General features: G+C 50.0%; 1 protein-coding gene across 1 annotated transcript in view; it reads right to left on the bottom strand.

Moving 5' to 3' along the window:
- Nucleotides 1-9166: 9166 nt before the first annotated feature.
- The window catches only part of ESRRB (estrogen related receptor beta), a 123722-nt gene continuing 104977 nt past the window's right edge, over nt 9167-27911 (bottom strand). Inside the window, exons 4-7 of the mRNA XM_025392244.1 lie at nt 26192-26302; nt 25560-25721; nt 16335-16604; nt 9167-9411 (exon numbers count right to left, since the gene is read on the bottom strand). Coding sequence (XP_025248029.1) covers nt 9167-9411; nt 16335-16604; nt 25560-25721; nt 26192-26302 — 788 coding nt within the window. The remainder of the gene's footprint in view (nt 9412-16334; nt 16605-25559; nt 25722-26191; nt 26303-27911) is intronic.

The following is a 27911-nucleotide window of genomic DNA, read 5'->3' as shown; positions in this document are numbered from 1 at the left end:
TACACAGATCTGGATCAGGGATGGATCAGTGAGGGAGGGATGAGAAGAAGGGGAGTGAAGACTTGTGGCACTTTCAGTTGTTTTGAGGTTCGCTGGGTTGTTGTTTCCTTGCAGGTGACTGACTGGGCATTAAACATGGCATCGGGGTTTTACCTGGGACGTGTATTAAATAGGGATCTTAAGAATGAGGTTGATAGGTTGCCCTCTTGGTGCAGTGGGCAGTGCATCGGTGTCGTAATCTGAAGAATGGGTTGATAGCTGGACTCATACCTGTAATCCCAACACTTTGGGAGGCTGAGGCGTGTGGACTGCTTGAGGTCAGGAGTTTGAGAACAGCCTGGCCAACATGGTGAAACCCCATCTTTACGAAAAATACAAAAATTAACTGGACATGGTGATGGGTGCCTGTAATCCCAGCTACTTGGGAGGCTGAGGCAGGAGAATTGCTTGAACCTAGGAAGCGGGGGTTGCCGGGAGCCAAGATCGTGCCACTGCACTCCAGCCTGGACAACAAAGAAAGACTCTGTCTCAAAAAAAAAAACAAACAAAAAACCAAAAACGGGGAGTAGGGTGGAAGTACAGACCACATGACAGGTGGGTTGTTGGGCCAGCCCAGGCACCTGGTTGGCCCCCTCTTTTTTGCCCACTCCTGTAGTAGTCTTGTCCAAGCTTGTCTTGTGTGCCTGTGGGAGGAGGGGGTGGAAAGCTCTGCCTGTCCTTCTCCTCCACAAGGGAAGTGGAAGAGACTCTTCAGTACCCAAGTGAAAGCCCTGGTGCCTTGTGGCTTGGTCCTGGTTTGTGACAGCTGACAATGGGATCTTTGCATAGGTGGGTGGGACATTTGGGCTGATAAGGGAGAGATGTCTGTAGAAGTGAGATCAATTGCCTTGAAAAAATAAGTAGGAGAAAAGGTCTCAAAAGTCTCTTAGCTCTCCTCCCCCACCATTCTGCAGAGAAGGCTTCACTTCTGACCATCAGATGCTGGACTTCAAATGGCCAACCCCAGGAGCCCCTGCCCATCCATGCAAGGGGAGGATATAATGAGAGAAAACCCAGAGGTAGACTACAAGTGTAGGGATAGGCAGCCAGGGACTGGGGCCACTTGGGGTGAGGAAGATGAGGATGTAGAGTCACCTTTGTTCTTAGCACACTTCAACGGGGGTCTCTTAGGTCTGCCATGAAGGGTCTCTACTTCTTTGAGACCTGAAGCCACAGGTGCTGCCTGGCTTCACAAAACCAAAAGTTGACATAGAAAGGAACCAGGCCGGGGCAGACTGCAGGACCAGAGCGGTCTCTCCTTGGATCTGAAGGCTGAGTCTGAACAGAAACTGTCCATGCAGAGCGTAGGATGTTTGCCTCTGATAGAATTGTCAGGGTAGAGTGAGGCCAGGTGGGGTGCAGATAGCATTGGGGGGAAGAACTTGGTTGGACCTGAAGGCTGAGTCTGAACAGAAACTGCTCATGCAGAGCATGGGATGTTTGCCCCTGATAGAAGTGTCAGGGTAGAGTGAGACCAGGTGGGCTGCAGATGGCACTGGGGGGAAGATCTTGGTAACCGGAGTTGATGCCCCCACACTGTGTTTCCTGGAACTCTGGGTGGAACACAGGGGCCCTTCTAGAAGAATGGCTTCCAGTTCTTCCTTAATAATGCCCAGAGTACATCCAAACAGGGTTTCTCAACTTCAGCACCACTGACATCTGGGATGAGATAATCCTTTCAGTGGGGGGCTGCCCTATGCCCTGTAGGATATCTGGCAGCATCCCTGGCCTCCACCCCTGTAGCTACGCTCAGTGTGACAACAAAAGATGTCTCCAGACATTGCCAAGTGTCCCCTGGGGGGGGGGAATTGCCCCCATTTGTGAACTCCTGGTCTAAATCTAGTCAAGCAGTTGTGTACTTGCCAGTACAGCGAGCTTCCCAGCACACCACACTGTTTTTGAAACATCAATGATGAGGTTAAGTTCTGATTCTTCTAGCGAGGGTCTTTTCCCCAGAAGCTCACTTTTGGGTTATTTTGCTCAGCTGACAAATAATGACATAAAAGGTGATCGCTAAGCTCCTTCTACTCCACAAACCTATGTTCACCAGTTTTATTTACTTTCTTGCCTATGAGGACAGGTAGAGAACAGTGGAGGGGTTGGCTGGGTGTGAGAAGGAATTCTTAGCCGGGAAAGACCACCAGTGCTACATCTGTTACTGGGGGAAGCACATTTCCTGTTTCCTGTTTAACCTGCCCTACGGTCTAAGGCCTTCTTGGCAATACGTCTCCCCTGGACCTGTGATAGCATCTCACCCTTAACACGATTGATTCTCCCACCCAGTTCCCAAGCTTGCCCTCCCTCAGTCTTTCCCATCTCAGTGGATAACAACCTTACTCCTTCCAGTTTCTGGGGCCGAAATCTTTGGAATTACCCACGTCTCCTTTCTTTCTTTCACATTCCACATTCAACTTATCAGCAAATCTGGTGGCTTCAAAATAGATCTAGAACCCCAGCACTTCTTTTTATTTATTTATTTTTTGAGACAGAGTCTTGCCATGTCACCCGGGCTGGAGTGCAGTGATGCGATCTCGGCTCACTGCAACCTCCGCTTCCCAGCTCAAGTTATCCTTTAGCTTCAGCCTCTGAGTCGCTGGGACCACAGGTGCGAGCCACCACGCCAGCTCATTTTTGCACTTTTTGTAGAGACAGGGTTTGACCAGGTTGCCCAGGTCTCCAACTCCTGAGCTCAAAGTGGCCCACTTACCTTGACATTCCAAGGTACTAGGATTACAGGCATGAGCCACGTTGGCCAGCGCTTCTTAACACCTGCTCTGAAATGTCCCTGCTCCAAGCCACAGTCACCTCACCAGTGGTCTTCTAGCTGGTCTTCCTGCTTCTACCCTGTCGTTTTGGAGCGTGTTATTAACACAGCAACTGAAAGAGGAGAGGGACAACCAGAGTCCCCATGACAAGTTTGGGGCAAAACTAAGATAGGGGTGGGCACAAAGGTAGGGCCAGCCAGGTGCCTCTGGTGGCCCAGGAAGACTTGAGAATGACACACCTATCCCATGTACTTCCACCGCGGCCCCATTCTGAAGACCCCTATTTAAATACATGACCTAGATAAAACCCCAACACCATGTTCAATGTCCAGTCAGACACTTTCAAAGAAACAACAGCCCAGCAAACTACAAAACAACTGAAAGTGGTCCTATTAAAATGTGTGATTGCGTCACCCCTGTATTCAAATGCTTCCACTGGTTCCTCATGTAATCTCTTAGCGTGAGAGCCACACTTACTATCACCTTGTGTCCCTTGTTTCCCAGGGCCTCACCCATTCCATTTCACCCACACTCCTTTCCTTGATGCTTGCTGAATACTCCAAGCATAGTCTTACCCCAGGGCCTTTGCCCTGGCTGCTCTCTCTGCATGAAGACCTCTCCCTCCATACACCCACATAATCCTCACTTTCTTTAACTTTTGTTGTTGAGTGTAACATCCTCATTGAGACTGCTCTGATCACTCCTTGAAAAACTGTAGGCCGGGCGCAGTGGCTCATGCCTGTAATCCCAGTGCTTTGGGAGGCTGAGGAGGGCGGATCATGAGGTCAGGAGATCGAGACTATCCTGGCTAACGTGGTGAAACCCCGTCTCTACTAAAACTACAAAAAATTAGCTGGACGTGGTGGCGGGCACCTGTAGTCCCAGCTACTCAGGAGGCTGAGGCAGGAAAATGGCATGAACCTGGGAGGCGGAGCTTGCAGTGAGCCGAGATTGCGCCACTGCACTCCAGCCTGGGAGACAGAGCCAGACTCTGTCTTAAAAAAAAAAAAAAAAAAAAAAAAAAAAATTGTAGCGTCCACCCCTTTTCTGCTCACCCATACCTTGCTTCCCCCCAACTCACTTACACTATATACATTCTAACAAACTATATAATTTGGTTATTTGCTGTGCTTATTTTCTCTCTCTTCCTCCCAATAGACTGCTCCATGAAAAATGAAGATGGATTTAGTTTGTTCTTGTTTCTCTCTTTTTTTTCTTTTTTGAGGCAGAGCCTCGCTCTATCACCCAGGCTGGAGTGCAGTGGTTCGATCTCGGCTCACTGCAACCTCCGCCTCCCAGGTTCATGCCATTCTCCTGCCTCAGCCTCCCGAGTGGCTGCGACTACAGGTGCATGCCACCATGCCCAGCTAATTTTTGTATTTTTAGTAGAGATGGGTTTTCACCATATTGGCCAGAATTGGTCTTAAACTCTTGACCTCATGATCCACCCGCCTAGGCCTCCTAAAGTGCTGGGATTACAGATGTGAGCCACCGTGCTCAGCCTTGTTTGTTCTCTTTATGGAGATAGTCTCCGTGCCCAGAATAGTGTCTGGAACAGGGTAGATCCTCAGTAAATATTTGTTGAATGAATAAAAGAATGAATGAATGACTATTAGTTGAGTTTTTCCCCTTTCTTTGAAGCTTCACTTTTTTGCTAACGAAACAACAACAACAACAACAAAAAAGAGAGACTAGAGAATGAGTGGAGATGGAGATATGGATGAGGGTTAAGTCTTTGAAAATATGAGCTATTAGTTGGTCTGATCACAATTACATGTATAAATGGGAAAAGTAGCACAGAATATCCTAGTATACAGATAATCAAATCAAGATTTTCATTTTGACTGCATTACATGATATTATGGTTGAATTTTTTTTCCTAATTACTTTTTTCTTAAGAAAGCAGCATAAATACCAGCCATGTGTGCATTCTTTTAAGGTGAATTACCTAAAAAGAATCTATAAATTGAGTACTTTCATTCCCACAAGTACATAATGCATATCATGCATGAAGGTGTTGAATGCAAAGATAACCATGTGGTTCGTATCTTTCAAGAGCTTCAGGAGACTCACAAACCTCTCACTGAAAGTTGACCAGCCCCTGGGCTGTCCACGTATGTGGGTTCTGTGGGCATTATGGTTGGCTGTCTTCTAGACTTCTAGACTTCCAACCCACCCCTTTCCCACGGTGTGGCAGCTAGGCCACTGAGTGGAACTAATTCTACCCCAAGCTGGTCACGGGGATTCATTTAGGGATAGACACAAAACCCAGTGGAGTTCAGAAAGGAGTTCAGACATTTTCCATTTTTGCAGAAAGAGATTTTCTCTCTCCCCCAGGGTGTGAAACAAAAAACTGGTAGCCTTCTTGCTACCAGGAAAGAGGCCAGCATAGGGATGAAACAAACACACAGAAGAACAGGGGGAATCAGAAAAGTTGAACCATAACTCTATTTACTTTGTGAACCTCTGGATCAAACCCTGCCTGATGCCTACCCCACCTCTGCACTCACATATAAATCCAGTAAGCTGGTATAAGCTAGAGTGTCTTTTACTTGCAACAAAAGGCATCTTGAAATGTCTTCTTTGATCTCTTTCAGGCCCTCCCCTCTGCTTCTCACTAGTCCTGTGTGCGTCCTGGAATAACACGTGGGCTGTGCTATCAGTGTTGTGTGTGTCACAGTTGCAATTCCAAATCCTAAGGCAATGAATTGGTTTTCATTTACATATATCTGATATCTCGTTTCTCTGGCATTAATGATTGCCTTGCCATTGATATTAAAAGCATAAAAGCAACAGGGAACTTCTCAGACCTGCAGCATACTTCTCCAGTTGCATTCCTGAGCTTTGCTGATGAACATGCTTTTAAAATGACACCATGGGACTCCCCAGGGAACACTGCGGCTGGGTTGCCTCTTCCAACGGCCTCTCCTAGCCTCGGCCTGAGACCTGAGGGCAATGCTGTCCAGGGGACAGTCAGCCCAGAAAGACAATGTGTGAAGAAACTCAATAGTTCCTTTCCTTATTTATTAGATTCCAGATACATGGGACCAGGATGGAAGAATCCTAGGGCATTTGATTTACATGGGGATCTCTGGGAGTACATATACAGAGGCCGAAAGACGTACAAGGAGGTGATGCTGCAATGGGGAACTGCCATTTTAAAAAATATATACATCTTAAGAAGCCATTCCAGCCATATTATCATTATTAGAAAATAAAACAATCTTTCCACATAGTGCTTTTCTTTGGTGCTGTTCCATGAGCATGGACTCTGGACCCTTCGGTCTTCTTGTCACAAGCTGGCACCCTCCCCTGCCACTTCCATCTGCACAGAGGGAGGGCGGAGTCTATGGGGAAAGGGGGCCCCCGACACAGGTGGGTGCAGGTTCCAGCTCCTCTAAGGCTCTGCCATGGCCTCCCGACTCTGCTGGAGTCTTGAGAGTCTCTTACTTGGTTCTTAAAGTGTGGCCCGAGGAAGCTCCCTATATGCAAAGATTGGGTTTCACACATGATGAGTTCACAAAGTGACAAAGCCAGTCTGGAAACTTTAGAATGTATGAGGACAAGGGGACCAAACAAAACCCAGCCATACCACCTTCTCCACGGTTGGATTTTTATGTTTTATTTCTTGGTTCATTTCAAATGACCTGTATCATGAGAGTACAACTGAGATGGGCTGTTTCCTCTTTACAGATTTTCCAGAAATGGCAGGTTTGGGGTAAACTTGAGATCTGTTCCATTGGGGGAAGGGTCCCCTAAACTCTCCTCACTTCACCACCTTCCACTACGTCAGTCCTGTCCCCCGGAGAGGGTCCTCATCTGGCCAGGCTTCCAGGTAAGAAGTTGGCCCCTAAACTTCTTTTCTGAGCGTCCAATGGACCCTTTCAGTACCAGGAACTTTCCCATTGGATGGAGTTCCATTGTTACTGACACATTTCCTGTTGTGATCTGAGGTTTACGTATAAAAGCAGCTTCCACCTCATGGACACCAACCAACAGGACTTCCGCCCCACTCTGCTAAAGGGGCTCTGAAGTGAGGCCGCTCGCAGCAACACTAGGTCCAGTGAGGCAGCGTGCAGAACACCAACACGCTTCAAGCCAGATGTTACATGGTGAGCCAGAAATGCTTTCCCTAGAAAAGACGGACAGCAGATGCCAGCTGGGCATGATGCCCTGCCGCCTGGGTCCTCCAGCTTGAGCAGGAAGTGACAGAACAGGGTGCCACCTCGGCCCCGCTGCAAGGACACAGCACAGTGAGAGACTGAGGGAGCCCCACAGTGCACACCCCAAGGTCTCTACTGTGAAGGTTTCCCCGGAGCAGAACCTCGGGGCAAAGCCTCTAAACACTGTGCTAGACTTCGTTTGTAGCTGGTGTTCCTTGATGCTGGGAAGGGGCCTTTGCCCCGAATGTGTGCCTCCACCCAAATAAGGGAAGATGGGCTGCATGGAGGGCCAGGCATGCAGCATCCTGGGTAATGGCTCCAGTACCTACTCATCAAGTGACTCAGACCTGATTCCCCAAAGGCAAGCAGAGCCGTGGGGGACACACCACTGGTCTGGGAGGACTCTTGGAATCCTTAACATTTTCTGTGTGGGACACCATCAGAGAGCTGCTCTGCGGTTTGTGGATTTCAGCCATTCCTCCTGTCTGGGATGACCTTAGCACGTCCAAGCCCGGAAGCCCAGGCTGGGAGGTTCCTGGGGTAGAACCAGGGAGGCAGGACCAGGGCTTCCGTGGAAAAGCTGCAGAAAGGCACCTGGCCTCCTGGTGTCCTAGTGCCAGGTGAGATCTGCCTGCCTCTCTTGGTGAGGGGGGTGGACTAGAAGGGCATTGACTGGGGATCCCCAGGGGGGTTGCTCTGATTCCTGCTTGTGAAGGCAGCTGATCCGGAAGGGGCATTTTCCATCATGGCTTGATACTCTTTCATCCTTGGGAGATCCTCTAAGCTGCCCTTAGCCAACATGTGAGCACAAATGGGTGTTCAGGGCTGCCCCTTGAATGAGTGAAAACTTTCATGGCCGTCCACAGAAATAGGGTGACCCACTGTCCCAATGTGCCTGGAGTGCAGGAGTTTCCTGGGACAAAGAAACATCCCAGGATGGTTGGTCACCCGGCACAGCCAGGGGGACTGCAGGCGTCCTGCCAGAGAGCTGGCGTGCTCACAGTGCCCAGGGGAGCTACACCAAACCTCTGGTGGTGCAAGGGTGGTGCGAGGGCACCCCTCCTGTGGCACTGGCACACCAGCCCTGCGGTATGATGCTGAGTGCAGGGAAGGGAAGCCAGGAAGGATGAGGCAGGCTACCCCGCTGAGCTTCCTCTCTTTGGGGCTCCCCTGCCTACTTACTCAGCTGCTGGGCCTTTCTGTGCTTGGTAACGATGGGTCTGGGCCTCTGCCCATCCTGCCCTGATCCTCCCCGCCCCCGGAGTGCTCTCAGATGGAGCCAGGCTCCTGAGCTTCTCACAGGCTCACCTGGCCTGGACCTGCCCTTCAGGGAGAGGGGGAAGGCAGGAAGCAGGAGAGGGTTCTGGGGAGGATGATATGGTCCCTGCTTTTCTCTGTGCCAGCACGTTCCTGTCTACAGGCCCTGGAGTCACCGTGGCTGGCTGAACCCACTGGGTGAGTGAGCTCTGAGGTAGGGTCAGGAATTAGCATGGGACTCCCAGGGGAGGAGAAGAAGAGGAGGAGGACAGGTGGACACTGGCACGGTGGGTGACAGGCAGGGGGCTAGGCCCCGAGGGGTGGGGTGCCCAGGAAGCACGTGAGCTCTAGCTGCTGCTCTCCTGTGGGTCCGCCCTGGCTGAAAGCTGAGTGGGAACTGTGGAAGGTATGGGGCCTCTTGAGGGGCCCCAGAGAATCTCAGAGCAGGCAGGGCCTCTGGAAGAAAGATGCTGCTGTCCCTTGCACACCTGCCCTCTGCAGAAGGAAAACCTCCGGGTGGTACCCAGCCTGAGCACTGCCCACCCAGGCCGTGGAGCGGGGAGGAGGCAAGGGAGTTCGGAAATGTACACGCTGCCTCTTGGTGGCTCAGTGGAGGGGAGGGGTCACTTGCTCCAGCGGTCTCCACTCCCGAAGGGAGTCAGCCCTGGCCCAGGCCTCCGCACCGCCCATGGAGAAGGAAAGACATACCAAAGAAAAAGCCAGTTACAGATGAGCCCCGCACCCCTGCCCCCCCATCCCCGTCCCCCGCCCCACTGCACCCGAGAGTCTGCACACAGCCAGGAGGTGAGAAACCCCTGCCTCTGGGACAGCTCAGAGCCATGATACAGGGGTTGAAGGTGGAGGCTGGTGGCTGTGGAGGTCTCCACCTCGGTCTGTCCGTTTGTCCGTCTGTAGGTGGGTATTGGTCCGTGTGCAGGGCCATCAGACCTTGGCCTCCAGCATCTCCAGGAAGAGTTTGTGCATGGGCACTTTGCCCTGCAGTTTGACGCTATAGAAGTGCTGCACGGCCTTGGCGGCCGTCTGCCGCAGCAGGGGCAGCGTCAGCAGCAGCTTGCCCGTCCTCCGGGGCTCCTCGTGGCGCTGGCTCAGCTCATAGTCCTGCAGCGCCTCGTGCAGTAGGTCCTGCAGCTTCTGGACGGCCTCCAGATCCTCGATGTACATGGAATCTGCAGGCACAAGGACGAGCATTAGCAGGCTTGGCCGGGGAGTGCTGCCTGGCATGGGTGCCATCTCAGGGTCCAGGTGGCAGCATGGAGGCGGGCAGGGGTATCTTCAGAACCCTCGCTTCACAGAGAGCCAATCTGAGGCTCAGAGAGGTTAACTGCCAGTCGGAGGTCACAGAAGCTAATGACAGAGCTGGGGCTCAAACCCAGGGAGAGACTGGCATCTACAGAGGACATTTCTCAAGAGGTCACCAGGGGGTGGCAGCAGAGACACTGGAGCCAGACTGTTGAAATCCTGTGTACCTTACTTGCAGGCTGTGTGACTTTAGGCAAGTTATTAACCTCTCTGTGCCTCATTGTCCTCACTTGTAAAATGGGATAATAGCCATGCCTACCTCAAGGGCTTAAAGGAGTTAAACAGGTCAAGGGTTTATAACAGAACTTGTCACAAGTCAGTGCCCTGGTAGCAGTATCACCCTTACCACCGCCCCTAGCCCCATCATGGCTAACACCATGACAACCACTGCAGCTGCCGCTGCCAGGCACCAGCTCCCCAAGTCTTCAGTGCAATCGCTAACCTGACAAAATTCTGTTTATAGGACACAAAATACAGGCACAGATATAGGGGCTGAGCTCCGTGTCAGGGTGCCCCGTGGTGGCAGCATGGGGCACGGTGATGGAGGGAGCTGTTGGGAGTTCTCTAAAATCTTGGGAAAGGTTTTGAACTTAGGCCATGACCTAGGGGTTCAAACAAAATTTACCTATATCCCAGCATAGCAGGGAGGCACCTGCTGATGGCCACGTGACAGCTGGGTCTGAGCCGGCTGAAAAACATGGGAGTGAGATCTCAGGGTTGCGGTGAGGGTGACTGAAGCAGCACATTACCCAGAGCTTGGTTAGCACCTAACCAGTGTCAGGTAGTGTTATTCCTGTGGGGACTCAGGCTGGGGTGAGTGTCCTTGCAGGGCTGGGTCTTCACTGGCCCCACATCCAAGCCTCCTGCACATTTTTCTGCTCCCTGCTACCAAGGCAGTAAGCACTCCTTCGTCATCAGGTGGGAGATGAAGCAAGGCCCCATTCCTACACTCTCGGCCACTTACAGAGTGGGTACCTAACATGGCTGGGCCCTGCCATCTGGGCTCCTGTCTCTTGCCAGCTCCCTCTCCCCGCCCTCTCCATCCTCCCCCCACTCTCCCCAAGGAGGTCAAAATTGGCAGCTGCCTTCGACCAAAAATGAAATAAAATAACATTGCAAGATTAATTTCTTTGCAATCCATCAGCAGGTCTGTATTGATGGCATTGATAAACTGTTAATTACAAAATCAATGGCTATGAATTTTTCCTGCTGTCAGGGAGCTTTGGGGATGGCTGGGATGTGGGGTAAATGGCAGCCAGCAGGCTCCAAGGGGGCCGTGGTGTGGGGTCACAGTCTGCCTCTGATGTGCTTGGGCACTTCTGCCCAGCGTCAGCCCCCTGAGCTACTGGACCCACACCTGAATCATCCCGTGCACTCAGCCTCAGCAGTGGCACCCATGGTGGCCCTGGCGGCTGCTGCTAGGACACCTCAATTGTCTCCTGGCACCCATCCCTTCTCCAGCCAACACATTTTCTCTATTGTGCCTGGGTGATCTTTCTCCGTCAAGGCTGGGGAGGGTCACTTCTGTACAACGCTTCCTGTCTCCCTGTACTGACCGCATCACAATCCAATCCCGTCACAGCCCTTGAGCTTCTGGTCTGAGCCCAGCCTGCTTTTCTAGTCTCTCCCCCAAACTGGCCTGTTCTTTCCCCATTTCCCGCCTGGAGCCAATGGCCCCACTACAGAAGTTTACCCTCCCTCTTCCCATCCTACCGAATCATCTCTTGCTTTAAGACCCCACTCAGTGTCTGCCTCCCCAGCTGAAAACAATTTACTCTTTCCTCCTTGAGCCCTTTTCATGATCCTCTCTTATGCCAGGAATCACTGGCTCTTTCTGCCACATCCGAGTTCATGTCTTATCTCCCTTGGAAGCAGGGGCTACCTCCAACTGGCTCCTCTTCCCCAGGCCACTCACTATGCCCCGCAGAGCCCACAGAAACACAGTGAGCTAGGAGGGATCTGTGCCAAGCACGGTGCCCACGGCCTTATGTGCGTCACTGCACATTCTTCACAATGAGCTGCTGTTCTCCCCATTTCACAGATGAGGAAACTGAGGCTTTCAAAGGTCAGGTTGCCAGACACTCAGCCAGCAGGTGGCAGAGGCAGCACTTGAACCCAGGTCTCACTGACTCTGAAGTACACGCTTTAAACCCAGCCTGCTCAAAGTGTGGTACACAGACTGGCTCCTGCCTGCCCTCTGGATGTTACTGGTCTGTGATAAGAAACTGAGAGTAAGCATTTAGAAACTTTACAGCACTTTGGAAGGATGATTTATATTTATGTCTGTTATATGTAAAACTGTAAAAATTTGACTCATGTTTTGTACATCTGGTTTTTAATTTCATTTTTCTAATAATTTATTTCTGTTGTACTTTACAAAATGATCTATCCATAATGGATTGAACATTTTGAAACATCTAAGAATGGGTCCTTCATCACAGGTACTTTGGCAAGCGCTCCTTTAAATCATTACTTTATTTTATTTATTTATTTGTTTCTGAGAAAGGGTCTCACTCTGTCGCCTAGGCGGGAAAACCATTACTTAAAAAAAAACACTAGCCAGCCTGCTTTCTGAGTATCTACTTGGTAGCCACAGGGCCTCATGCTCAATCCGTCCGTGCTGGGAAGGAAGCATTCCCGTCATCAAGGCCTGCGGCTCTCTGGAATAAGCAATGTCTGTCAACTCTTGGGGGTCAGCCAAGGCCCTGAACATCACAGACTCCTCCTCCACCTCCAGCTTCTCATCCTGTGCGCCAGCTGCAGGATGGCTCTCTACGTGTCACTGGGGCAAGAAGTCCGGAGACCTGAAACCTCATACCATGTGACAAAGTGCACTCAGGCAAAGTCTGATGCCAACAGAAGCTCCTGATGGACTCATATCGACAAACCACCACAGGTCCTCAGGTGGGGGTGTGTGTGTATGTGTGTATACACATGTATGTGGGTGCATATGTGTGTACGTGTGGGTGTCTAGGCATGTGCATGTGTTTGTATGTATACATGTGCATGTGTGTATGTGTGCAGGTCCATGTGAGATCAAGGGAAGAGCAGCTGAAAGCTGGTGTGGTGTGGTCCAGTACTGAGGACCAAGTAAGAGTGGAGGAGACACCACCTCTTTATTTGCCTCTCCCAACACAGCCAAGATTGAGCTCTGTGTCTGGTGTAAGTAAGGAGAGCCCAGAATAGAGGACTTGAGCTCTAAAGCCTGGCCAGCCTTCCTGTACCTGGCTTTGTGCACCTTGCTTCCTCTGCTTTAACTGCTTTTGCTCCTCCTCCACCCGTTGGAACCCCCAAGCCCTCAGCAATGCCTGGTTCAAATGCTCCCCTCTGTGTAGGTGAAGCACAGGACCATGATGCTATTCTGTATGATATGTCATTGTAGAAACATGTTGTTATGCATTTGTCAAAACCTATAGAACAATACAACACAGTCAGCCAGGTGCAGTGACTCATGCCTGTAATCCCAGCACTTTGGGAGGCTGAGGCAGGTGGATCACCTGAGGTCGGGAGTTTGAGACCAGTCTGACCAACATGGAGAAACCCCGTCTCTACTAAAAATATAAAAATTAGCCAGGCATGGTGGGCACGTGCTACTCGGGAGGCTGAGGCAGGAGAATGGTTTGAATCCAGGAGACAGAGGTTGCGGTGAGCCGAGAACACACGATTGCACTCCAGCCAGGGCAACAAAAGTGAAACTCCATCTTAAAGAAAAAAAAAAAAAAAAAAAGAACAATACAACACAAAGAGTGAACCCTGATGGAAATTATGGGCTTTACTTAATAATATGTCAATATTGAGTCACTATTTGTAACACATTACTGCATTAATGCAAGATATTAATAATTGAGGAAACTACTGGGGAAGGAGAACTTGGATGGAGTGGGTGTCTGGAACTTTATGTACTATCTGCTCAATTATTCTGCAAATTGGCTGGCTGTGGTGGCTCACATCTGTAGTCCCAGCACTTTGGGAGGCCAAGGCAGGTGGATCACCTAAGGTTAGGAGTTTGAGACAAATCTGGCCAACATGGTGAAACTGTGTCTCTCCTAAAATTACAAAAATTAGCCAGGCGTGGTGGCAGGTTCCTGTAATCCCAGCTACTCAGGAGGCTAAGGCAGGAGAATCGCTTGAACCCAGGAGGCAGAGGTTGCAGTGGGCAGAGATTGCACCACTGCACTCCAACCTGGGCAACAAGAGCAAAATTGTCTCAAAAAAAAAAAAAGTTATTCTGTAAATCTAAAACTATACTTTAAGAAAACAGCATTAGGATTCTCTAACAAAGAATGCACTACAATTTTGGAATTCAATGTGTAAATGTTCTCTGTGGACGTATGTAAAATTTTTATTATTATTTTGCACTCATTTATTATTAACAAAAGATTTGAACTAAAAAAGTGACATCCTTTTCTGTATTAGATCAGGTTCCCTGGGAGCAGAGCCTGAGGCAGGGGTTTAGGTAGAGACATTTTGGAGGGCATGTGTTCAGGAGAAAGGAAGTGGAGAGGCAGGAAGCACAGAGAAGGAGAAAGCAAGGCAAAGATGGGACCTTGGCTTAGCCTGAGCCCATGCCGGGCTCTGATCTGGACTTTTGTTCCCATGTGGGTCCACCACTGCCTGGTGGTGCCAAGGAAAGGGCCACATAACCCTCTGGGCAAGGCAGAGGAGGGCAGGCCCTGCAAAGGGGTACCTATGAGCTGTTAGCAGCTGGGGGATGGATGCACTAACCCAGTAAAAGGGATCCAAGTGGGTCATCAACAGCACCCCCTGCATGTGCCATGAAGCCATGTGCTAGGGCAACCAACTGTCCCAGTTTGCCAGGGACTGACGAGTTTCCTGGGATATGGGACTTTCAGTTAAAGCAGGACAGTATTGAGCAAACCAGTTGGTTACCCTGTGTGTACTGTCTACATCTGGGAGCCAGTTCTCCCTCTTCCATATGCTAATAACACTTTGGGTCCTCTGTCATTAATAATGATAATATTTAATATTTATTGAACATTTCCTCTAGGCCAGGCACCGGGCTGAGTGCTTTATTGTCAGTCGATCTTTAATACTCACAAAAGCACTTGGGGATGGGCGTGGTGGCTCACATCTGCCAAGGCGGGTGGATCATTTGAGGCCAGGAGTTTGAGACCACCTGGGCAATATAGTGAAACCCTGTCTCTACTAAAAATACAAAAATTAGCTGGATGTGGTGGTGCCTGCATGTAGTTCCAGCTACTCAGAAGGCTGAGGCACGAGAATCGCTTGAACCCGGGAGGCAGAGGTTGCAGTGAGCCGAGATTGTATCGCTGCACTCCAGCCTGGGTGACAGAGCGAGACTCTGTCCCCCCAAAAAAACAAAACAACAACAACAAAAAAGAAGTACTTGGAAGAGGTGCTCAGAATATCCCCACTGAACACACAAGAACACTGAGTTGCCCAAGGTCATACTGCTAGGAAGTGTCAGAGACAGAATTTGAACTTGGGTCTATCTGACCCAGACCTGGACGGTTAACTCAGCCACACACTGCTCTGCAGCAGAATCATGTGTGTGATTCCTGACATGTGCTCTCTTTAGGGAGGGTACCCTGTATTTATCCTTCTCCTGCAGCCCCTGGCACCCAGCACCATTCCCTGAATAGTGTGGAAGCTCTCTCAGTGCGGATAATGGTTCCATTCAAGTTCACTCACTGGCATTCCCCAGTGCCTGCCTTTCTCCTCAGATAATCTAGCCAGAAGCTGGTGGATGCTAATGAAATGGAGTGAGTCCTCCTCTGTAACTCCAGCTTAAACCACTCAGTTGGGAAGGTTTTATCCTCCTGTGTTCAAGCAATTTGACTGAAAGATTCAAGGAATGGGGTATAGGTTCAGGTTGATTTTGGAATCAGAGGATCTTGGTTTGACTCTTAACTCTGACACTTTTTAACTGTGTGACCCTGGGTGATTTTCTTTACTTTTCCAGGTCTCGGTTTCCACATCTGTAAAATGAGGTTGCAACAATAAGAATTTTACTCTCAGATTGTTTGTAAGAATTCAATAAACTCCTAGCTAATTTAATAAGTTGACACTGAGCGTGGTGGCTCATACCTGTAGTGCCAACACTTTGGGAGGCTGAGGTGAGAGGATTGCTTGAGTCCAGGAGTTTGGGACCAGCCTGGGCAACATAATGAGACCCCATCTCAATAAAAAATAGAAATAAGAATTAGCTGGAGTAATGGCACATGCCTGTAGTCCCAGCTACTCAGGAGGCTGAGGTGGGAGGATGACTTGAGCCAAAAGTTTGAGACTGCAGTGAACTAGGATCAAGCCACAGCACTCCTACCTGGGCAACAGAACAAGACCTTGTCTATAATAAACAAATAAATAATTGAGTGCTTTTTATGTGCCAAGCATGTTGCAAGCAATATAATTATGTATAAAGAAATCCTGTCAATAGCCTTGTAGAGTAGGGACTGTTTGCTGCCTTCCTTTTACTGATGAAGAAACTGAGGCACAGAGTGAAGCAACCTGCCCAACTGGTAGACACGGGATTTGTTCCTTAGCAATGTGGCCTCAGAACCCATGTCCTTAGCCAGTGTGCCAGTCTGGATGTCTGAGGCTTAGGAAATGCTCAGCCAGTGCCAGCCTTCATCACCAACTTTTTATCTGCAAGCCACCTCTCGGACAATCTTCGGTGATAAAAATTTCAGTGTTTTCTTTTCATCTCTATCCAAGGCAGCCAGTCCTGCCCACAGGCCCCAGAGATGGGCTCACTAGGCCCATGCAGACCCCTATAATCTCCCCCTCCAGGCCCCGCTGCCGCCCTTACCGGAGTTGGCGAGGGCCAGGGCCTTGAGCGTCACAAACTCCTCCTTTTCCACCTTGAGCTTCTTGTACCTGCGCACCAGCTGCAGGATGGCCCGGTAGAGCTCCAGCAGCCCCGCGAGGCGGGAGTGCTCCTCATCCATGATGTAGTCCTCAGCATACACCAGCTTGTCGTCATAGGGCAGCGAGCGGTACACGATGCCCAGGATGAGGATCTCCATCCAGGCACTCTGCAGCAGGCTCATCTGGTCCCCCAGGGAGAGGTTCGAGAAGCCTGCAGGAAGAGGGGACACAGAGGGCAGTGGCAGGTCAGAAGGGCGGACCAGGAGCCTCCCTGGGGCTCACTAGAGGGCAGAGGTTGTAGGGTGTGGCTGTGTCTCTGGCACCCTTGGTTCCTGTCCCCGGGCCTTCCTTGTGTGGTGTAAGACTCACTGTCCTCCCCTTGGGGAATGTGTCAGACTTGGAATTCACGGAAAAGACTGAAATAAGAAGAACTCAGTCAATGTTGACAGTTGTTGCTATCATTATTATTGTTAGTTCTATGGTATTTTCCAAATGTCTGTAGAAGCTTTTTGATTCATTCAATGCATTTGTAGTTAGAGGAGTGACTGAGTACATACTGGAACCAGGAAGCAGCATTACGAGCTCTCGGCCACTCTGGGGAGTTTCCAGGGCCCACTCTCTGCTCAAACCAGACGAGGCTTTCGTGTTTGAAAATGACACCTGATCTTTGATGCAGCCTCAGCTGTGCAGAAACCCACAGGCCTTACCAAGAATGAGGACACAGCTGTTCAAAGCCACAGGGGAAGGCCCCAGCGACCACAGCCTGGGGCTGCTAAGAGATCAAGAGTCCCCGGGGTCAGGGGCACTTTCTCACAGGACAGCCTGTCCTCCCAGAGTCAGAGCACCCCTTCCTGGGCCATCATTCTCTGCTTCACGATGACCCAGCTGTCCTGTTCTGGGAGCTTGGAATCATGGGAGTTCCCCGCTCCCTGCTACTGAGGAGGCTGATTCCACAGTGAAAATGAAGCTGGGCATGGAGAAGGTTCCAGAATTGCGACACTGTCTTGTCCAGTGAGCTCTGGATATTGCCTGGGTTGAACGCTGACTCCCATTTACTAGCTGTAGGCTGACCTTGTGGAAACCATGCAACTTCTCCAAACCTTACTTTCCTCATTTAGGAAATGGTTTTATAGTAGGGTCTACTTCAGAGAGTTGCTGTGAGGTCTAATTGAGACGATGATTCCAGAACAAACTAAGTATTCACCGAGCTATTATTACTAATGATGAGATGAGAGTCCTCATCTGCAAAACAATGATAATATACTGGAATTGCATTATACACGCACTTAAATTAGGCAAAGTCAATTAACATCTTGATTTATAGGAGAGTAAGACAGAGTAAGTAAATAAATAAGTCGGCTGATTTTCAAACATCTTAACCACCAAACACAAGGCAGTAACTTCACTGGAGATTCAAACAGAAACTCAGTGATTGGTTCTAACATGGACATGCTGGATTTATTCAAAGAATTGTTGCACCATGCACTATGGGTAACGGACATGAAGGGATTTTTTTCAGGGTTAGTTTTGCCTAGGAAGGACTTTCTACTTCATTTGCTGACTTAGACCCCATCCCTGGCTGGAAGCCACTTTCTGATGTGGGGTGCTGTGGGGGTGAAGAGAGAAGATGCATGTAAAGTGCTGGGCACCTCTCCCGGCGCCATCAGCACTCAACACGCTAGGGTGCTGGTAATGGCTGCGGCTGTTGTTACTATTAATATTATTGTTGTTGTTGGCACACCATTGGCATCACTCACTTCTCCTCTCTGGACTTGTCTGGAGGTCTGGGTGGTCCTGAGCTTCTGGATCACCCAGCTCTTTGGCTTGTGTGGTCTACTCCATCCATCTGCTGTCCTCTGTCTTCAAATGCCACTTCTTCCCTGGCTTCCACACAGGGTATGGCAGTTGAAACTTAGGGGGCACTCCTGGAGCTGAAGGCCCCCAACTTGGCAGGCCACCCTTACCCTGTGAGCATTCTCCAAGTGAATTATCACGGTGCCCAAGACCGACGGCTCAGATCACCACCGGCTAACAGAATCCGTGGGTGATCAACCAAAGAGCAGGAGTGATTACACCGACCGACACGGGCGAGCTTTGATTGATGCACCTTCTCAGGGGAGAGGCTGTGACAGGGGGTCAGGGTGTGTGTGTGTGTTTGTTTGTGTGTGTGTGTGTGTGTGTGTGTGTGGTTGTCCAGATTCCCTGCATGGGAGAGGGTGTGTGGCTGCCTGTGGTGGCCGGGGGAGCTGGGAGGTAATAAAAGATAGATAGAAATGGACATCCAATTTCCCTTATCAGGTCTCTGAGTAGGAGAGAGGCCTTGGGCAACATTAATTAACAGATACCAATCAGCCAGCACGGGAGAGTGTGTGGGGGGAGTGTAGGACAGCTCTGGGGAGGGGGTCTAAAAGCAGACAGACTGGAGGGGAGATGGAGGAGGAGGGCAGGAGCAAAATTAGCAGACAGCTGAATTGGAAGGTGGCAGAGAGAGAGAATGAGGTAAGGACTAGGCTTCTGGAAACGCAGGGGAAAAGTCCCCTGTGCAGTGAATCATGCAGGTACAATCATTAGGATGTTACTAGAATGCTTTCCTGCCCTTTGAGACATTCAGCAAAAACTTACTGAGCACCTACTAAGTGCCAGGCCTGTGCTAGGCACCGGGGACAGAATGGTGTGCTCAGTCCAGAACTGCTCCCTGCCTTCAAGGGCTTACAGTGAAGGGGAAGACACACACCAAGGGGTACAAATCAGCACAAAGTTAGAATATGAGAAGAGCTACAGCAAATGCAGGGCTCTGAGAGCGTGTAACTGGGGAAGGTGGTCCAAACAAGAGTCTAGGGAAGGCTTTGTGGAAGGGGAGCCTTGAGGGCTGAACTCTCCAGTGGGGTGGTGAGGGCACCTTTGATGAGGCACATGCCCAGGTGCCCCTGGTTGGCCCATCCCAGCTCTGAGTTCCCAGGATGCACAGACACTGAGCTCTTCCTTCCCCTACCCCCACGGCTAAGCACAGCAAAGAAGCTGCCTGACAAACCTTTGCAGCTAAAAGGAGAGAAAGGATGGACAAACGCCATGGGCTTCGACTCCCAGGAGACAAGAAAATGTGCCCACGGTACTTGGTTAGACACTCTAAGATCTTTGGACCCAGATTCAGGGCTAGCTGCCTTTGCCTGTCTTGTAGGAGTCAGGCTCTGCCCTTCAGTGGTGGGAGGGAGACCGGACTTGGAAAGTTCTGTGCCGCCATGGGAGGATGTACCTGGGAGGCCTATTCCCAAACCTCTGCTAGGCTGCTTTGAGTTCTGGACTCAGTCCCTGATTGCGCTCTTCCTCCCTGAACATTTTCAAAAAGCCCTGAAAATAGCTTTGATAATCTACATGTATACTCCAAAGCGCTGAATGGTAATACAGCCTTCTTCATTTTGTGCAAGGAAGGGAGGGGGAGATATTTGATATCTTTTAACATCTGAAATAGTTCAAATATTTTCTAATATTTGCAAAAAGAAACACCAGAAGGAAGATTGAGAAAGAAAAAATGGTGACTTCCAGGAGGTTGGAGGGGAGGGGACAGGGAGAGGTGAGACTTCTGTTATATACATTTGTGTCTACATTTGGCTTCTGAACCCTGTCAGTGATTAAGATGCTTAAAAATAAAAGTAAGTCATAAATATAATTAAATTAAAAATAAAATAAAAGGCATGCTCCCTTCAACCTAGCAATTCTACCACTAGAAATTTCTCCTAGTGGCCAGGCACGGTGGCTCACGCCTGTAATCCCAAACTTTGGGGGCCGAGGTGGGAGGATCACGTGAGCCCAGGAGTGTAAGGCCAGCCTGGGCAACATGGCGAAACCCCATCTCTACAAATAATTTAAAAATTAGCCGGACATGGTGGTGCATGCCTGTGATCTCAGCTACTCGGGAGGCTACGGCGGGAGGATCGCTTGAACCCACGTGGTCAAAACTCCAGTAAGCCAAGATCACGCCACTGCATTCCAGCCTGGATGACAAAGCGAGATCCTGGCTCAAAAAGAAAAAAAACAAAAAAGAAATTTCTCCTAGAAAGAAAAATATGAATAAAGACATAAAGATAAATGTAAAAGGGTATTAGATCCCTGCTTGAAATTATTCAAAATAGAAAAAAAAGAAAGTAACTAATGTAATACATGTGATTATTATATAAATGTAATTTTTAGTTAAACGAATGTGCCAAGTAAGGTAGAACTCTGTGTGGATGTGGAATGATACCCAAGGGGGCAAAAAGGGTGTCATCGTATGAGCACAGAGATCAGATTCCTAACTGCTGCTCACGCTGCCGCTCAGTGCCTCAGTTTCCTCTTCTGTAAAATGGGAATAATAACAGCACTCACCTCATAGGGTTGTTCAGATTAAATGAGCTGACACGTGGAACACTTAGAACCTTGCTTAGCGCAGGTAAGTGCTATTATTTTGTATAATTAAATGGAAAAAGCAGGTGTAAAGTAGTGTTAGGGTATAAGCCCATGGACTGAGGGACATACACACGCCCCACCCACACACACACCCCACACAGTGGTTGTATCTGCCCAGGAAATTCCCGGAAGGAAGCGTAGGATAGGGAATTTGGAACTCTTAATTTCGACCCATCTGTCCCATCTGACGTCTTTCCTAGAACCACAAATTCTTTTATTTAAAATCCAGAGGGAGCCCAGGCACTCCTCCCTGCCCTTCAGTAAAGCGCCTTCCACCCCTGCCTCCCTCAGCTGGGCTGGGTCTCATGCTCAAGTTATTAGTAACTCTGGGATCAAGAGGCCCCTGAAGAGGCTACCAGGACAGTCTGGGGGTGGCCTGTGCCCCTGGGAGTGCAGGGGTGTCCCTGTGCCGGGCTCACTGCAGTCGGCACTGCCCCCTCGAGGCTCTTAGGCCTGCCCAGAGCTCCTGGCTCCCTGGGCTCCCACTTGGAGCTCCGCTGCCCCAGGAAAATTGTTTTATCTGCACCAACTCATCTAGTAACATTCAGGCTCTTCCCAAGCTCCCCATCCCCCCGTCTGTGATTTGGCATCAAAAGCTCCTAGAAATGAAGAAGGAAAAAAAAAAAAGCACATAATTTGTGGCAAGTGGAGTTCATAATCTGTTAATTTATGATCGTTTCTGTCGACCTGGAGGGCCATTAGCAGAGGTAATAAAGGGAGATGTAATTATAGGATCTAGGGCCACTTCAGACACAGCTGCTGTCACTCGGCAGCTCATATTTCACTGAGCCAGACGGGGGCTACCTGGGAGCAGCGCAGCTGAGGGACTTTTGTGAGGAGGCCTCTGGGGATGCCCTGCACATGGGAACCTGGGCAGGGCAGGGTGGTGGAGGCTCCCTGGGCAGGCTCTCCTGGGCGGCACAGGCATGTGGCTGCCCAGGGAGGCAGGATGGCGGGCTCGGGTCATTTGGAGGAGGCTGCAATTCATCAAGTGATTCCCCACTGCCTATTAAAGGCTGCTAGCTCTTGATCTCATGGAATAAGAGGTGGACACTCTAAAGACTTGGGCTTGCCCTATGGAGAACCCAATACTTGGAACATTCAACTCAAGGTAAAAAACCTGCATTTGGGGTAGGACAATGTCAGACTGACTTGAACAATGGCTGGGATTCTGAGTGAACCAAGTTCACCCTGGAAGTCAGCCTTGTTCCAAATGGGATCCTTGGGGCAAAATTAATTCCTTGTCTCAGCCACAATTCCTATCAGGGGACCTCATGTATAGTGACTTCTCAATATGTGCATGCAAAGCTAAGTGTGCAATGCCCTCTGTGTGCCAGGCTAGAAGACACTGAAGCATGAGATGTGGTACCTTGTGTTTAAGGACAGTGGCCTAAATTCTTCACAGCTTTACTCCTGAGCAGCCTGGAGTGGCCAGTCCCCCTCTTTCTGTCTGTGCAGGCACCAGAATGGACAGAAGCCAACATAGGCCCAAGGGTGGGCTCCAGCTTGTATCCTCCCTACTCAACCAGCTCTCTCTCTCTCTCTCTCTCAGGGCTAGGGAGACTGTCAGATGCATTTTCCATCTAATCTGAGATGGGATAAAGTTGATTAGTTTAAAAATATCAGGCACCTGGCCAGGTACAGTGGCTCACGCCTATAATCCCAGCACTTTGGGAGGCTGAGGCAAGTGGATCCCTTGAGGTCAGGAGTTTGAGATCAGCCTGGCCAACATGGTGAAACCCCATCACTACTAAAAATAGAAAGAAAAAAAAAAAATTAGCCAGGTGTGGTGGCACGTGCCTGTAGTCCCAGCTACTCGGGAGGCTGAGGCAAGAGAATCGCTTGAACCTAGGAGGTGGAGATTGCAGTGAGCTGAGAACGTACCACTGCACTCCAGTCTGGGCAAGTGAGCAGAGACTCCATCTCAAAAAAAAGAAAAAAAAAATCGAGAACTTGATTGTGTCATTGCCTTTAGTAGGAGGTTTTCTGTTCTTTCTTTCTTTTTTTTTTTTTTTTTGAGATGGAGTCTCACTCTGTCTCCGAGGCTGGAATACAGTGGTGCGATCTCGTCTCACTGCAAGCTCCGCCTCCTGGGTTCATGCCATTCTCCTGCCTCAGCCTCCTGAGTAGCTGGGACTACAGGTGCCCACCACCATGCCTGGCTAGTTGTTCTATTTTTAGTAGAGACGGGGTTTCACCGTGTTAGTCAGGATGGTCTCGATCTCCTGACCTTGTGATCTGTCCGCCTCGGCCTCCCAAAGTGCTGGGATTGCAGGCGAGAGCCACTGTGCCCGGCCAGTATGAAGTTTTCATGCAGTGGCAGGAGACTTCACTAATTAATTTTACCTTAAACACCGGAAGGTCAGGAGGCAAAGAATTCAGCATGCAGATTTATGCAAAATAGGCAAATTAGCATTTAAGATGGACAACTGAGCCCCTGTTTTTATTTCATTTTATTTTTTTTACCAAAAAGAATTCAGCTTTGGACAAGGATAAATGAAGCCATGAAAGGAGGCTTTTATTACTATTAGCAACTACAACAGCCCTGGTAAGCATCTCTGCCATTCGTACACACTAAGTGCGCTACATCCTCACGGCAATCCCGTGAGGGGCTCTATCGGGATTCCCACTTTACAGACAAGGACATTGAAGCTCTGAAAAATTCAGTATGTTGCACAAGGCCAGTAAGGACAGAGCTGAGATGAAAGCCCAGGCTGCCTGATTCAAAAGTCTATGGCTTTAGCACCCACTCTGCTCTAGCCCTGCTGTCTTGGTTGGGCACAGATGGGAGATAGAGCTGGAGGTGGAAAGGCACAGGGAGAAATGAGGGCAGGGGAGACATGGTCTCCTTGTCCTATCTACTTCCTCCGTGGTGTTGCAGGGGTAGGGTTGTGGAAGAACGAAGCATTGACCCAGGGGACCGCCAGGCGCCACCCATGAGCCATTGCTAGGATGCAGGATCTGTTCAACCTAGAACAGGAGTGTGGGGGTGGGGACAGGGGTACCTGTACCCAATTTGGCCCTGGGTTAGTGGAGCAATCCAGGCTGAAGTGTCTTAAGCAGTGGCCTGACCCCACATCTGTGCTGAACCAGCACTGGGCAGATTCAAAAACTACTGAGTGTATAATCCCCGAGAGGTTGAGCTCCTTAGTAAGGGCGTACCAGCCCAGATCCCTGGTCAGAATGCCCAGGGGCCACCGGGCAGTCCCTGCCAGCAGAGTCTCTGGGCCATCTGATATCTTTGTGCATCCCTGTCCTTTAACTTGGGCATGCAAGGTCTCACACGGAAGGACTTTTTTTATTCCCTCAATCAACTGTGGGCCTTGGGCCAGGCATGGTGGCTCACGCCTATAATCCCAGCACTTTGGGAGGCCAAGGTGGGCAGATCACTTGAGGTCAGGAGTTTGAGACCAGCTTGGCCAACATGGCAAAACCCTGTCTCTACTAAAAATACAAAAAAAATTAGCTGGGCGTGGTGGCGGGCGCCTGTAATGCCAGCTACTCGGGAGGCCGAGGACCGAGAATCACTTGAACCTGGGAGGCGAAGGTTGCAGTGAGCCGAGATTGCGCCATTGCACTCCAGCCTGGGCAACAGGGCAAGACTCTCAAAAAACAAACAAAAAAACAACTGTGGGCCTTGGTATCCAAAGTCTAGGACACCTTTGCTGTATCATCTGCATGCTGTATTCACCTTTCAGAGCCACAACAAATGAAACACAGATCTACAGACAGGAAGCTGACTTGTCCCATGTTCACGGTAAGGCATCACCAGAAAGATAAAAGGAGTTTCTACCACACTCTGAGTCAACATTTTAGAGTCTTAAAGGAGTTGAGGAATAAACTGCACAGAGAAAGGCCCCCAATATGTATGTAATGTAGAATACAGGGGTGTTGGTGTCTACAAAAATAAAAAAGCTCCTGCCATCTGCCCAGACCTAGAGAGGCTGAAAGCAGGGTTTGGGTCCACACACAGCGAAGAGAAGTCCACACAGCCTGAAACATGTAACACACACTTTCCGCACCAGAAAGGCCCTTAAAATCTCAGAAGCCAACCCAGAGACAGGCCTCCCTTAGAGAACAGACGAATGGCAATAGTGGGCATGCAACCGATGCCAGCACATGCCAGACACTGTGCCGAACGCTCCACGAAACACAGGATCTCATTTCATGCTCACATCAAAGCTCACAAAGTGGGGGACTCTTGTATTCCCATTTGACAGAGAGGTCAGGTGGCCTCTAGGGTTACTCAGCTAGTAAGCTGCAGACCCAGAATTGGAATCCCAATCTGATTCTCAAGCCCATGCTCTTCACTGCTCCATTCTGCTGCCTCCAATAGGAAGAGAGAGTCAGTCTTTCTTCTGTTGTTTTCCGGCATTGTTCCAATAAGGTCTACAGGAAAACCCTACTCTTTGCCCTTTAAGGGCTCAAGGAACTTTTTCTTTGAATATTACACTAACTGTAGATTCAAACATGGCCCCACCTTGAATGATAACTAATTCTGAAGAGCCTGCAGCAGTGTATAAGCCTCACTGGGCCCTCTAACTATCTGTTCCTCTCCAATGCTACAAGGAGAGAAGAGGAGCTCAGAGAAACAGGCCTGCCAGGATTTCACAGGCCTTCTGGGGTCCAGGATCTGGGCATCAGAAGCACAGCCATTGGGTAGGCTGCGGGGCTGCTGGCTGAGTGTCCCTGGCCATACTCTCCCCTGGTCCCACATGCTCACCTGGGATGTGCTTGGCCCAGCCAATGATGACCACAAGCTCTCGGTCTGCCAGGTCACAGAGAGTGGTCAGGGCCTTGATGTCCCCCTCAGGCATACCGGGGGGAGGCATGGCGTAGAGCTTGTCCGGCTCGGCCACCAGTAGGTATGAGACAATCTTGGTCACTGCAACAACCAAAGAAGGAAAGGTAAACGCTGGGAAAAGAGGAAAGGGGCTGGGGTGGAGGCTCAGATGGGTCAGGAAGCAAAGTCGGGTTCCTAAGAGTCCCAGGAAGGTCAAAGTGGCTGTAATCTCCCCTCCTGTTCTGGCTCCATGAAGTTGATGATAGCAGTGATCTGGGATATTGAGAAATATCCCTCCAAGGGAAGTTGCCTGATGAATTCTCCAGGAGGAACCTGCAGAGCAACCTTGGGTGGGTGGCAAGGGGAGCATGTTCTGGACATTGGGGCCTGTGGCTTGTCAGGACCATGCTTCAATTGGAGTCACATTCTAAATGTGCCAGGCACTGATGTCACCTGCCCAAGATCCATATTGTCTCATGACCCAGTGGTGGGAAGATGACGTTTCCCTAAGGGATGCCTGATGTTCCAGGTACAGAGATGATCTGGCAAAAAGGACAGGGACTGACACTCACATGGCTTTTTAGCAGGTGGAGAAATTTGTAAGCTCAGGTAAGGGCTGCTCTCTGAGTCCAGCCGTCGCTTGTATTTCTGGCGGCCTCCACGCACTCGATCAAGGCGCACACCTATTGGGGAGCAAAGGGAAAAGATCTCAGGAGTTGTTCAACATCACCAGGGTAGAAGCACTGACTTTGGAATTTCAGCACTGGCTGGGTCCTTCAGGGCCATGCTCAGATGACCTCTGACAGCTGCCCCATGGCCAGCCTCAGGTCAGGTGGCTGGACAATCCTAAAATAATTGTCTAACAGTAATGGCGCATCCCAGTTGCCCCAGGCCTGGTCCTGTCTCTCTGGATTCAGCATCCTTCTGAAATCCATCTCAAGCAACCCTCAGCCCTTGGTTCTCCTTATCTCAACAAAGACACTCTACCAAGTGCTGGCGGAAAAAGTCACATTATGTTAGATCTGCTTTGAATCCAGGGAGGGTTAAGTTAACTTGCCAACAAAAGAAAGGAATCCCAGTCATTCACAGGCACTTCAGGGGTTTTCACATTTTCCACATAAGAAGCATCTGAGGAGGCACTCATTACCAAAGTCAATTTCTAGATCCCACTCTCTGAGGTTCTAGCATAATGCTCTAGAGTCTGTCTTTACACAAGTCCCCAGGGGCTGGGAATGCAACAGTTGGACTGGCCACCTCTGGACTGGAAAATCCATGCCTGGAAATATCTTGAAAGTAGGTTCCAAAGCAGCCGTGGCTACTCCACGTTGACACCCACTTCCAGCAGTGAAAGTTTACCCTGGAGAGAACTGTCATTGTCACTGTATCCAACTTGCCTTCCAGAAGTCTGCCTCACCCACAGCTCCTGCTGCCTGGACAGACACGATGGTACCATTTCAAGCCCCCTACCAGCAGATCAAAGGCACAGGGCCTCAGGTGGGCACACAGCTCAGACTGGCTACCCACTGATGTGGCCTGGCCTGCAAGGATGAATCCCAACAAATTGGTTACAGAGTATGAACCAGCGCAAAAGCACCAGCGAGCAGGTGCCCCAAGCATGGTGCTGGGGCCCTGTGGGACCTGGAAGCCACTTCTGCTTTCTTGCTGTGGCTCTTCCAGGCCAGCCTCAGACAATGTCCCTTCTTGGAGTCCCTGCCTCGAGCTCACAGAACAGCTCCCATTTCCTGACCATGAAATGGGCCTTGACTGAAACACACAAGAAATCAGACACGGAGACCAGAGTCCTCAGAGAAGCAAGCTGGTTGCCACCTCAGCCTCTGCTGTGACAGGCCAGGTTCAACTTCTGTTCTTTTCCCCAAAGGCGGTGAGTATCACCCTCACAGAGCCCCTCACAGTTGACCTTCAGGGCCCTGTCTTTCCCTTTTCTAATAAACTCTGGTGCTTCCTAGATCGGGAGCAGAAGAAAGAGAATCTTCATCCCTGTCCCAGCCTTGTCCATCCTTCAGCCCCAGAGGGTTGGCTGCCAGTCCCCCGGATTCAGGCCTTTCTCCAGAAGAGGCAAGGGGAAGCCTGAACAATGGTTACTTAGTGGAATGATGATTTAGAGCCCATTCATGCCTGGGGCTATTTTCTGGCTGTTTCTTTATTAGGATGTACAGCTACTAAATTTAAGTCCCTGGGAAGGAGGAAGTTTCCTAGAGCAACTGAAAGCAAAATTACTTTGTTTACTGAATGAGTGGAGAAAATTCCTTTAAGTGCACATTGCCCTAAAGG

This window comes from Theropithecus gelada, chromosome 7b (assembly GCF_003255815.1).
Source record: "Theropithecus gelada isolate Dixy chromosome 7b, Tgel_1.0, whole genome shotgun sequence".
NCBI lineage: Eukaryota > Metazoa > Chordata > Mammalia > Primates > Cercopithecidae > Theropithecus > Theropithecus gelada.
Note: the sequence above shows the minus strand (reverse complement) of the source record. Positions and strands in the feature narration are given on the sequence as shown.